The sequence below is a fragment of the Salvia splendens genome, chromosome 6 (assembly GCF_004379255.2).
Source record: "Salvia splendens isolate huo1 chromosome 6, SspV2, whole genome shotgun sequence".
NCBI classification, from domain to species: Eukaryota; Viridiplantae; Streptophyta; class Magnoliopsida; order Lamiales; family Lamiaceae; genus Salvia; species Salvia splendens.
Genome location: NC_056037.1, coordinates 11,902,051 through 11,915,182, shown reverse-complemented (window position 1 = coordinate 11,915,182; position 13,132 = coordinate 11,902,051). Strand labels below are relative to the sequence as shown.

The following is a 13,132-nucleotide window of genomic DNA, read 5'->3' as shown; positions in this document are numbered from 1 at the left end:
AGTCTTAGACAAAGCCTATTACAACTTATCTCATACTCCATAACTTACTACTCCCATATTTATCTATCAAATTGAACATCCCCAATGTGTATGCCATTTAAAATTCAATGTCTTTGGTATAAAGGGTGTAATATATTTGGGTACTTGATATGTGATTTGTTTGGAATATAGAAATGTGTATAAAATGTCATTCATGAATTATTAGGAGCATTTAAAAAAAAGTTGAAAAAAAATGCAAAAACACCTTAAAGTCTATTTACTTTCCATGAAACTGTTTTCTAGGAGCCGTGAGTAATTTATTTTCCATAACAAAGCTTTATTTAGTGTATCAAGATGCCACGAATTTAATACTCTTGTAATCTTTCTATGAATATGTTTTGACTTTTGACGCATGTTCCAAATTCGAGTCATATTTGATATGTCCAAAAATGTGACTTTAATAATAGATTTATGTGCCATAGCTTATCATTATATAATTATTTATTTAAAATTAAATTATGAGATTATTTTAATTTGAGAGTGTGGTTATAATTAATATTATAAGACAATTCATATAAAAATTAAGTTATGAGATTCAATATTATAAACCAAACATAATACATATTCAATCATGATATACAATCTTGCAAACTGAACAACCTTATAGTACATTTGTTAGCGGTAGATCTATTTTGTTATTGGGTAAATGGCTAAAAAAGCCATGAAGTTTGGTCAAATTCTTATTTATTCTGCAACTTTTATAAATACCTATTATATCATAACTTTGTCATTTTTCTCATGTCTCATAGTATATGATTTGGAGGAAATTACGTATGTTTTTGGCAAAAGAAAAATATAATGCGAACAAAACATTTAGCTGTTTAAACGATATCATTTAATACATTTAATCAATTATGTCTTTAATCTATGTACGAACTATGTTGATAAATAAATGTAGCATAATTTTTTTTTATGGATCAACTAAGAAAAAATATCGTAATGATGATATAATTGATATTTTTTAAAGTTGCTCGATAACTCAGAATTTTGACCAGGTTTTAGCAGTTTGCCGTTACTTATTTATTCTGCAAATTCCCTACATTTGATTATACGTGTTTCTAGAAAATTTCAAATATATGTGATTAGTCGCTGGTAATGAATCTTTACACTGAATGGCTGAACAGTGAACACCAATTAAGACTGGCAAGATTTATATATGAAAATTGACTTGGCCTAGTTGGACTACTCTGGCAATTTCCAAAAATATACTAGTATTTTTTCAAAAGAGTGATTATGATTGAAAACCAAAATTGACATGCAGCTATCGAAATTATTATATACTCCTATATTTTAATTGATAACATTACTATATTATCTGAGCCCTTGTATGTTTTGACAGCCAATATCATTTTTGCTTTCCAATATATCTTTTTCCTTGACGACATAGTTTATAATTTGTGAGTTGTTATTTTCATTTCCCTCCTGTTTTATTATTGGATAAAAGATTCAAATTATAAAAGGTGGTGACTGGTGAGCATTGAAAGAAGAAGACATTTTTGCCTTTTCTTTTTAGTAATTGGATATATGTGTGACTCTAGCTTAATTTCTTTTCAGCACTGTTCTTAAGAAAAATAAGATTATAACTTAGATTATGAGTTTATAACATAGAGTCGTGTAGCTTACATATTTGCTAAAAAAATTATAAATTAAATGCACAACACAAAAATGAAACTTGATATACCATCATGATATACAATCTTGCAAACCGAACAACCCCCATAGTACATTTGTTAGCGGTAGATCTATTTTGTTATTGGGTAAATGGCTAAAAAACCATGAAGTTTGGTCAAATTCTTATTTATTCTGCAACTTTTATAAATAATTGTCCCTAATATTAAAATTGACCGAAATTAAACTGTAGCTAATTTTTCACGAGTTGAACTCTTCTCAGAAGACTTTAAGTTATCCATGAAACTCATATGTAAGATGACTATATACACATGAAACGGGTTTGAGAAAACGTTTTTCCAATTAGTTTTACACAGATTAACACCCACGTGGACAATAATGTTGTTGTTTTCACTAATATTTTTCATATCACCATTATGATATAATCTGATTTGTGAGTATTTTATAGTATGATAAACTACTTCAAAAGACTATTATGAACATTTATAGAATAATAGTGTGTGACCAAGTCCATCGTCCTTGAAAGAATATACTATTTCCTTGACCTTAATCACCAAAGACAAAAAATGCCTTTTTTGTTCCTCACTATTTAAAAAGATGATTAAATGTGAACAAGGAAATATTCGAAGTAAATGCAAAAGCATCTCTAGATTTCATATTTAAAATTAAGACACGCAAATTTGGGTTCTTCTATATACTACCAGTGGTTTCAATATGAGTTTAACAAAATTTATTATTATTTTTCAACATATATATATCTGTTACATCAAATTAAATACACACATATTGAACTTAGTGAGTGTGAGCGTGTGTCATGAGACCCATTCATTCTTAGCTGAATAATCAGGGATTCAATCTCTATCTTCAGATATATAACAATCTTAAATCCTTAGATCATTTGTTCCACCTTTTAAGGTATCTACAAATAAGCACGAGTAATAGGTAACTAGTCCTTCAATAGTTACCCTTGTTCTAGCAATTAAAAGAGAAAAAGTAATACATTCATAGGATATAGATTGTCCAAATGTCAAGTAAACTAAAATTTGTGATAATAAAAATTAAAGAGTATGACCAGATAAATGAAGACTATTTCAGCTTGTCTGACGTTGGCTTTCAGTTACATCCATATAAAACTCAAAAACAACTAGTCCAAGAAAATAACAATACTAACCATTTAACAACCACAACAAGAACGAGAATGGCAAGCAAAAGAAAGGCAATCGAGTATGAAACTGCCAGCACTGATGGCGGAGATGTCACGGCGGCGCTCAGGGGCGTCCAGAGAGCCGGCAAGCGGTTCATAGGGGTCCGACAGCGACCGTCAGGGCGGTGGGTGGCGGAGATCAAGGATACCATACAAAAGATACGAGTATGGCTAGGCACGTTCGATACTGCGGAGGAGGCTGCCAAGGCCTACGATGAGGCAGCCCGCCTCCTCCGCGGGGCCAACACTCGGACTAATTTTTGGCCCACTTGTCCAAATTCTTCGTCTTCTTCTGCGGCTCTCCCTTCAAGGATCACCAACCTTCTACACAGCAGGCTTCAGGCAAGAAACAGTTCCTTAGCAACAAATAACAATTTTGAACCTTATTCATCTCCCTGTACCGATCAAAATCAGAAAAATCAGCTGCTGGACATGGCAGCTGCTGATTTTCCTTATTTTAGTTACGAGGAGTTCGCCCTGGAAAAGTTTTCCAGAGCGATTAGTGGTGACGAGTGCCCGGTTCTAGAAACAAGTGAGAGCCACAAAGTGCAAACTAGCACCATGAATTTGATCCAGGAATCCAGTGAAAACACTGGAACCTTGGACTTTGAGTTCGTGGATGAAACCGGGTGGTCGAGTGGGTATTCAGCTTTCGAGATTGCCGAAGAGATGGCAAAGAGGACGGAGGTGGAGGTGGAGGTGGAGGCGGAGGAGATGAGTGAGGACATGAAAAGGATGAACTACGAGAGGAAGTTTTCAGCATCTCTATATGCCTTCACTGGGATTACGGAGTGCCTCAAATTGAAGCCATCTCTCGACGACTCCGAGCAGCCCTCAAGGCTCCGGAATACTTGTAAATCCAAGGCAGAAGATATGGTGAGCAACAGCAAATGCATGTCCGATCTTGATGATGGAGACTGGGCTTCAATCAATCTCCCTCCTTTGTGTTTCATCAACTATTATCAACACCAATTTGACGCATACACATCGATTTGGGACACCCTTCACTAGTACAAGATTCAGAATGCTGAAATTGAGAAATAAAAGTAAAGAAAACAAAAGGCAATTCTTAACGAGCATGAAACAAAAAGTAGGTAGTGTGCTGATTTTCAGGCAATAACATATGATGAAATGTCAGATTATTTATACGAGCATGATACATCATCAAGTACTACAACAAAACATTCAGCCCTTATTATTATTGTATAAAACTGGGGGATCTGCTGAGAAAATAAACATAAGCGCTACAGCTAGATAAGTGGTGAGTAAACATTAAGCTGCAAAAGATCATCTTTTTAGTTGAACTTCTATTACATGATTACATATGCAAAGTTACACCTGTCATAGGTTGACTACCAGAATTTTTTTAGGTGTTGAAGAGATGCTTTGATCTCTTTAGGGTTGCATAATATAAAGTTACAGTAGATGAAATGAGAACTGGTCGTTTCAGGAGCCAACTCCTAGTGAGTCGGAGCAAAAATTTATTGGCTTGGCATGACGTTCATCTCTAAGGAGGAGATTCAGCACTTAGCTGGTAACAATTATATACACAAACATTACCTTGTTGTTCTCCACCCCGGACGAGAAGAAGTTTCACTGCACAGCTTCAGAGAACACGTAGCTGAGCTAGGAATGCAGCGCATAGATCAAGGAAGAGGAACTGCGGACCCTGAACTCTTTGCAGATCAAGCAAATATTTGTCTTCGCGTGTCTTGAAAAGCTGAAAAGGATTAGACGATTTTTTAGCATGGAACCAATGAAAATGGACGGTAACAGCTCAAAATGATAACTAGCAAACAAATAGCATTATCCTAATCGATGGACGAGTTGTTAGCTAATCATGTTTTGAATCCGCCTATCCAGGGTTTTCCAAAAAAAGTCATCAACTTACATTTTCTCTTCAAAAACCCAAAACTGTGCAAAAACTTTGATTTGTGTCTCGCTTAACATAATCATGCAACGGAACGATGAGTAAGCTCACTGAGGTTTTAGATTGACTAGAGTTTAATTAAGGAGATATTATTGGGTTAATCATTTCAACGTCCACCACAAAATATCCCCAACAAATGGGACAGTAAAAATTTACCAAAGTTGAGGGGTTTTAAAGACAACGGGATAGTTGGAGGCACAAAATATGATAAACCCAAAACAATCCACGCCAATTAAACAAAACTTCACCTAACAAACTGCCGAGTTAACTATCATTTAGTCGCCAGATTATGTCATGGTCATGCAGGGAATAAATCGAACTTTTCACAAAGGGGGTATTTTTAAAAAGAAAACATTTTTTGGAAATAGCTTAAATGTTGGGGACACAAAACGGAATTAATCCAAATAGAGTTACTCATATTATGATGCCAAGACGCAGATAACGAAAGTCATGAAAAAAAAAGGTTACCTGCACTTCAAATTTTACCACATTCTGTGGCTTAATATTGACATCATGCTCAACGATAGAAGATTCATCCTCGAAATAGTTATTGTCATGCATAGAGTTATTAACTGCTCCTTCACCATGACCAGAAGCACCAGGAACCCATCTGCATTTCATGTTGTAGTGCCCAATCTTTTTCCAGTATACATTAAGTTCTTGCAGAGCTTTGAGAACTTCTGTCATTATCTCACGTGGATGGGCTCGAGACTACAGATAAGCCAAAATGATAGAAGTATCATATCAAACAAAGTTACAAAGACAAATTGAATTCCTTTTTTTTTGTGCCCAAAATTGAAAAATATTAAATTTGTCAAAATTGTCCTTCTAAGAACATTTAAGGATTTTAACCCAGGTTATAGAAAATCTCTGTTTCACGGGCCTATTTCTCTTCAAGAATGAAATACAAAGAGAAGCATGCCAACTAACCTGCAGTCCAAGTGCCCATTTCCTCTCGGATGGAAATTGCCTTCCCCCAAATTGTTGATAATCGATAGCTCCAGGAGATCGTTGCCCAACAGGAGAGGCTACACTTTCACTTGGATTAGTTGAATTATATCCGTGTTCCTACACAAATAAGAATTACTCAGAACATAAACATGAAAAAAAAATATACACATCAGAAAATCTAAATGTGAAGATCAGATAAACACAAATTACAACCCTATGAAACTGGAAACTGGATATGAATGTAAGCCAAAGCTAAGAGATGTAAGCCAAAGCAAAGAGAGAGCGCACCACAGTTTCTTGGAATTCAGATCCAAGGTAGCCACCAGAAACACGGAACCTGTTGTCTAGCAGCAGATAGTACGTAACAGTACCCTGAAAGACAGTCAAGACATAAGAAAGCTTGAACATAAAGGATGACTAGGTTACAGCCATATGCTGACCTCATTTTGAACTCTGTTTTGAATAGAATCGAGAAGCCCATTCCTATCGAATCCCATATTAACCACTTCCTGAAGAATCTCTTCGTCAATCTGCACGTAATAGACATAAAAATCAAATTTCTATTATGATATGATAGCATACAGCCACAAAGCAATAGAATCAGATAATAAACATGATGTCTGGTACATTTATGGGATGAAAATTATAACTTTCAACTTACAGAAAAGAGCTAATATTGGTAAAATCACTAAAAGACATAAAACAAAAACTCAGAAATATTCAGTCCCTGTCGTTAGGTTCCTAGATTAGCATGTGTACCAATAAATATCATGCATAAGTTATAAACATATAAATTGAACAATTTGAGTTATAGTGACCTTTTTAGCTTGCTGTGTTGTATCTGGCGGTGGAACAGCTAAGTAGCGAGGCAGATGAGCTTGGAACCAAGGGTGAGCACGAATCTCGGGAATAGTCATTCGCTTAGTTGGATCAACAATAAGCATCCTAGGAATCAAATCTCTAGCATCAACCGATAAATGGCTGGGGAGCGTATAAATTCCGCCCTGCAAATAAATTAACAAAATAAATTATATGAATATAAGTCCAGTTACCTAGATATAACTTAACACCAGAATTAGGCAGTAAGTGCAAGAAAATTATGGTGGGAGAACACAACAGAGCACTAAAAGGAGAATTTCAGAATGCATATGGGTCTGGTATTGGGGGCCTCAGACTTACAATACTCAGAAGCTTGAATGCTAGTGGGGTTATACTGATTCAACTCTAGGCAAGTTCACAGCTTGCTCAAATTAGGTAAAGAAAGCTAATAACAGAGAAATCATTTAGAAAACGAAATAAGCGAGTCAGACATACTTATATCGAACTCATTAGTCTTGACATGAGCATAGAGAAGCAAATTAAGAAATTCAGTAATAACTAATAAGTACTCAATCAAGTGCAGTTTCACATTTCGGAATCCTCAGTTGTAAGCTAAAGTGCTGCTGCAACAAATAACTGAAGAATGATGAAGAGATACCAATTCAACTTATCAACTACTACTGTTGCTGAGCTCCAACACAGTAATGGGTCCCAAAAGTAGGCCCGATATACCTTAATTTTCTTGAAAAGATTAGGAATGTTTTCATCGTCGAAGGGAAGGGTACCACAAAGAAGTGCATAGAGAATAACACCACAGCTCCAGACGTCCACTTCAGGCCCCGCATATAATTTACCAGATATAACCTATGGTAAAAACAATGCAATATCAGAGCCTTCCATATTCTCCCACTCTTTTTTTTCTTCTTTTTTTTCCATTAATATTTCTGGTAAAACTTTAAGCACCTCTGGAGCAGCATAGTTGGGGCTTCCACAACTTGTCTTCAAGAAATGACCATCGCGCATGATGTTACTCAAGCCAAAATCAGCAATCTTCACATTCAATTTAGAATCCAAAAGCAAGTTCTCAGGCTTCAGATCCCGGTGAACCACCATATTCCTATGGCAATACTCCACTCCCGAGATTATCTGCAACCACCAGCAGAATGACTAGGACTTAGAAAATGCATTTATAAACTGACTAGAATTGGAAGCATCACTATTTGTCTAAACAAGAAAGGATTCAACCTGCTGAAAGAAATTGCGGGCTTCATCCTCATGTAACCGGCCTTTCTCCACAATATAATCAAACAATTCACCAGACTTAACATACTCCATCACGACATAAATATCAGATTGTGTCTCCACGACCTCATAGAGACGAATGATATGTGGATGCATAAACAATCTCAAAATTTTGATTTCTCTTCGAACTGCAGGAAAAAAACCCACTCTTAGATGAATTCAGCATGGTCAAATAAATGTAAAGCCAGGATAACTAACAAAACAAACGAGAAAATAAATCAAGCTAGCTAGTTATATTGATTTAGGTGGCAATTAAATTTCGACGTAGGAACATTTTTTCCCTAAAGGTTTTGTCTAGGTGAATTTTACCCTAATACTATTCTTTATATCCGGATTTACCTCCAATAGATTTCTTTTACTGTTACTCGAGGGGAATAAAAAGAAATAGTTATTTTTTCCTACATCATAAAAAGACATAGCTCAAGGATACCCCAATCACTTGATCCAACAGTCATCTTACCCTAATACACTTTCGAATACCAATTTTTTATCCATATAAAGTTTTAATGTCCACTACACTACCAAATAAATTTTAACATTCGGGTATTCTAATTGTTTTTGTGGTTTTGTATTTAATACTTAATAGTAATTGGCAGTGAATTCATTGTCACCCTTTACAATTTTGATGAACAACAAATTTTTTATCTTAAATAAGTCCAACTTAGGTTTAACAGAAGAAAAAAAAATGTCTTTGTGAACATCTCAAGGTTGATTATGTTACTACATGATATCCTAGAAATAATCATACCGTGACAGGAGGCCATGATTTCGAATTAGGGTTTTTGGGAGTTGCGGAAAGAAAATGCATGCATTAGAGGAATAGATGGGGAATCAACCATGCCCCCCAAAATGAGGGAAACAAAGCCCTGCTGCCCATTTGCCACAATAATCACTCCTATTCTCATGTGTCTCAAACTGTGGATAAGAGTAAGAGTGGATACTAAAGATTAATTAGACCCAACCTTTGACCTTTTCCTAACTTTCATTATACCACTAAAACATACAATTTTCTTAGACTAGTTATAATTCACTAACACTTAGTGGCCCCAACCAAATGTTTTATCAGCTCTACTTAATTCCGAACAAAGTGGACGGTCGTCGCAGAAAGTCACCTATCTCAGTAGTTCTCGAGACAAGAATTAGGTGTAGTAGGGGGTGGCGTCCTTGGGTCCCCCAAAAAGGCTTTTTTTTTACCCTAGTCAAGATTTTTATTTACAAAATCTCCAACTACTGGCTAGTGTAGAGGGGTTGGCATCCTCATTATTTTTAAAGGTTAATTTTTTTGAAATTTTAATGAAATAATAATTGACTATTGATGCCAAAACCGTAGCCCAGTATTTGTAGAGGCATTTAAATAAAACTACAGTGAAAAGGGTACTAAAGGTGTCTCATCAAAATAATTGGGCAGTTCTCCATAACAGTAAAATCCAGGTAGATGAAACGTAAGAACACATATGTGAATCATCCCATAGGCCATGTCTGGTGCTGGAGATGATGACCGAAGTTACAGGAATCCAAAGAGAAACGGATAGTGCCCAATAAAATACTAGTATTAAACTAAGGTAAATAGCAAATTTCCAGTTTAAGGTATTTATCAATGGTTGAGGTCTACTTTGCCTTGAAAAGCGTAAAAAATAGACGAATGATCAGATTAACAAAGCCCGGTGATCTTCACAAAGTAATTAGAACTAGTAAATAGCATCACATGCTTATCTGACTGACTCACCTTTTTCTTCCATATCCATATTCTTAATTTTCTTGCGGTTAAGGATCTTGACAGCAACTTTGTGGCCAGTCAATGCATGTTCAGCAATTTTAACTTTACCAAATGAGCCAATCCCAAGAGTCTTCCCAAGCTTGTAGTTCCGCAAGAATGAATCAACAGTTCTACCATCTTGGAATGTTCCATTTCCATCCATTTATATGAAGGAATTGAAGCACTGATTTCTAAATAAACAAGCATGACGCATCAAAGAACTAATCACAGACAGAAACAAGACTGTTATGTAACATCTTTGAGATCAGTGAGCAGTTCCAATTTTCATTTTTTAAAGTCAGTTTTAAGAGCAATGATCATAAAGTGAAATATTCAGGTAAAATCAGATGAATTTAGGATGCAATATCTTGAGAGAAGCAATCATGATATCAAAGCACTAAACCATTCTATGTTCATAACATTTAGAAGCAGACGATTCCAATTTGATAAATAAGCGAATTTGGGGTAAAATTGCTTATTTTCTTTCTTATCTTGCTAAGCAGGTTTCCTACTCAACAATTCATGGCACATGTAGAAAGCAGCACTGAAAATACAAACTAAACAACAACAGCTAATTTGAACTCGGAAACAAACAACCAAATCACAAATTGAAGGAACAAAAGAGGTCATTCTTCCAAAACAGAATATCGTAATTAAAGCAGCCAGCATTTCAGAATACCCTAAAGCTCCAATTTGTGCACTGAAAAAAACAATTCACCAAATTAAAAATTGCACAGCTCCACAAAACAGCAACCCGCACAAACACGCTTCAGATCTGAAAATCCATATTAACAACAAATTTTTCTTTTTAGAGAAATAAAGAAAGAAAGAAAAGAGGGATACCAAAAATCTGGTCTTTAGTTCAGGAGTATTGAGAAATTAGAGAGAGAAAAATTGACAGCTCAAAGTCCAAGCAAAATCAATAAGAGTGAACTTACACATAAACAAAGCACGCAGAAGAATGCTAAAAACCGTGAGGTGGTGGTAGAAGGACTGAGGAAACAAAATTAATGAGTTGGGAGAGAGTGATTAGGTGTGAGTGACGGGAAAGAGGGCGAATCGCCCTCTCTTTACTGGATGATGAGCACCAGGCGATGCTGCGGAGCGGGTACTCCCTCCGTCCCGGACTACTTGCACTTATTTCCTTTCTGGGAGTCCCAACTTATTTGCACTCTTTCCATTTTTAGTAAAAATTATCACCTACAACCGCAATTGTTGACTTTGCTATACACTCATTCCTTAATCTCCGTGCCGAAAAGGAAATGTGCGAGTAGTCCGGGACGGAGGGAGTATGTTTTTGCAAAGCTTTTTCAGTGTTTTAAAGCCTCCTCAGTGGTCCGGATGTCCCAGCGGACATACCTGCGAACATCCCAAAAACACCTCCTGCCACGTCATAAAGACTTCACACTACACTGCATGTCATAAGGACATCCCACTGCACAGTGGCGGACATCCCTACGGACTTCCCACAATAATAAAAATTTACAAATTCACCAAATTAAATAATTTACGGAATTAAAATTTCGACACAAATACGAAGAAATTGCAACCACTTTATTTAAAAAAACATACATAGTACAAAAAAACATACATAATTATTAAAAAAAATTTACATAGTTAAAAAAACCGTCGTCTTACTCCTCGGATTCCCCGCCGCCAGTACCCTCGTCATCCCCGCCGATAGTCCCCTCGTCACCACTCTCTGCCATGTCTCACAACCCCAAATCGTGCTGCATACTGTTGATGATATCCTTCAACGACGACCTGTAATGGGGATCGGTCGATGTCCGTCATTCAACCATTGCACGTAACATGGTTTCATGTTGCGCGGCGCGAGCGAGTGAGGGGAGCTCGGGATTGTTTTGGGTAGGAGCTGCCGATTGGGCCTCGGCGGACCCGCTGGCGCTTCCACTCGCCATCCGCGCCGCGGACTTTTGCCCCACCGGCCGACGGCGGCAGGCAGACGATGAAGGTGTCAGGAACTCTGCCTCGGCGGGGGGGAGTTCGTGGGAACCAGCACTGCTACTGTACTCCCCGGAGGCGCTGATCTTCGTCCGCTTCGGCCAGCCAGATTCAACACCCGCAGTAAACTTGACCGAAAACTGCACCACAAGATACACCTCCCAATATTTGAATTCCCCGAAGCCCGCCGCAACGTCTATGAACTGATGGTGAGACAGAAGCTTCATATCCTCGGCAGACATGCCGCTGGTTGACGAGCGGAGGTTGTTTGTGTAAATGTCGGCGAATCGGCTGAGCTGCCTCTTCAGCCGCTCCCACTGTTTCCGGCATTGCTCTCCGTTGTGAGGCTTCCCCTGGTGGTTTGAATTGGAGGTAGCTTTGGCTAATACGCCACCACATCCTGTCGATATGCTGGTTAACCCCGATATATGGATCCTCCACTATACTGATCCACGCCTTCGCAAGTGCGATGCACTCCTCTGTGCTCCAGACGGTCCTCTTTTTCCCGCTAAATCACTCCCCCACCTCAGCGGCCACCGCCTCGCCATCGTACCCCACCGCAGGCGAGGTAGTGCCCCGTCCCCTGCCCTTCCCTCTCCATGTCCTCCCCCTCCTCCTTGTCGCCGTTGGTGCGTCTGTGGGAGAATCCTGGATCGGAGATAGCCCCAACTCCTCCATCGAGAACGTCTTGATGCTAGTGAACTGAGTCTCGAGAGGAGTACTCGGGGGGTTTTCCGTCGACAGTAAATCCATATAGGGGTGATAGACATTGTCCACCGGTGATTGGGGGACCCCCTGCATACTCCTCCCCGCAGCGACAGGCGAGCTCTGCATCATCCTCGGCATCATCATCCCGGGCATGTGGGGCGGCATCATCCCCGGCATTACGTGCATCATCCCCGGCATTAGGGTCATTCCAGCACTCACCCCTGGCATTTGGGGCATTTGGGGCATCATCTTATACCAAGGCGGGTACATGTTGTAGTACCTGGGCATCATCCCCGCCGTCATTTGGGGTTGGGGCACCATCCCTGCCATTCCGGACATTGGGGTACTTCCGCCAACGGTAAAGATCGGTCCCTGTGACTCGCTCATGGAGGGGGAATCACTATCGTGGTGCTCCATTTATCTTCGAAATAAAAGTATTTAGAGAGAGAGAGATACTCGTTAATACAAGTGGGGCGAATGAAATGAAATTCAACGAGCCGTATATATAGAATTTTTTTAAAAAAAATAATAAAATAATCAGAACGTCCGCGCGGACGTCAGTGGGGTCAACGCAATGGCGGACGTCCGCAAGGACGTCGCCACGGACGTCCCGGGAACGCCGCGGAACTCCGGTGTCCGCAGCGGACGTCCGTATCCGCGTCACCTTTGCACAATGGCGGACGTCCGGCACGCCGATCGGACGTTCGCCGGGACGGGTGCCATTTTGGATGCTCTTACTTTTTTCAATTTATTATAGTTATTTGAATTTTAACCCCTAACTTTTGTCCAAATACTTTGTTTATATTATGAATTTCGGCAGTATTAGGACTAC

The 13,132-nt window shown here is 38.5% G+C and overlaps 2 protein-coding genes across 7 annotated transcripts; one reads left to right on the top strand and one right to left on the bottom strand.

The window, feature by feature from the left end:
* Positions 1-2,720: 2,720 nt before the first annotated feature.
* On the bottom strand, positions 2,721-10,724 carry LOC121808437 (SNF1-related protein kinase catalytic subunit alpha KIN10-like). 6 transcript variants are annotated; one of them, XM_042208929.1, is made up of 12 exons: positions 10,569-10,724; positions 9,601-9,821; positions 7,818-8,002; positions 7,536-7,718; positions 7,305-7,436; positions 6,572-6,757; positions 6,194-6,283; positions 6,042-6,125; positions 5,733-5,870; positions 5,271-5,513; positions 4,433-4,592; positions 2,721-3,899 (listed from the first exon to the last, which is right to left on the bottom strand). In XM_042208929.1, exons 2-11 carry the CDS (start codon positions 9,791-9,793, stop codon positions 4,479-4,481), a joined length of 1,548 nt encoding a protein of 515 aa, XP_042064863.1. In that variant the 5' UTR covers positions 9,794-9,821; positions 10,569-10,724; the 3' UTR covers positions 2,721-3,899; positions 4,433-4,478. The 6 variants fall into 6 exon arrangements, with proteins under 6 accessions (XP_042064863.1, XP_042064862.1, XP_042064864.1 ...); XM_042208928.1 differs by having other exon boundaries at positions 2,721-3,879; XM_042208930.1 differs by having other exon boundaries at positions 2,721-3,874.
* LOC121808794 (ethylene-responsive transcription factor ERN1-like) lies at positions 2,867-3,883 on the top strand. The gene has a single exon (XM_042209370.1). It carries the CDS (start codon positions 2,867-2,869, stop codon positions 3,881-3,883), a length of 1,017 nt encoding a protein of 338 aa, XP_042065304.1.
* Positions 10,725-13,132: the final 2,408 nt, after the last annotated feature.

What these genes read in the sequence shown, in the direction of transcription:
- LOC121808794 (XM_042209370.1), top strand. Translation starts at nt 2,867, where the DNA reads ATGGCAAGCAAAAGAAAGGCAATCGAGTATGAAACTGCCAGCACTGAT.
- LOC121808437 (XM_042208929.1), bottom strand. Translation starts at nt 9,793, where the DNA reads ATGGATGGAAATGGAACATTCCAAGATGGTAGAACTGTTGATTCATTC. An exon ending in CCCGCAATTTCTTTCAGCAG is followed by an intron (nt 7,719 to 7,817) that starts GTTGAATCCTTT and finishes TGGTGGTTGCAG; the next exon opens with ATAATCTCGGGAGTGGAGTA. An exon ending in CAACACAGCAAGCTAAAAAG is followed by an intron (nt 6,284 to 6,571) that starts GTCACTATAACT and finishes TATTACGTGCAG; the next exon opens with ATTGACGAAGAGATTCTTCA.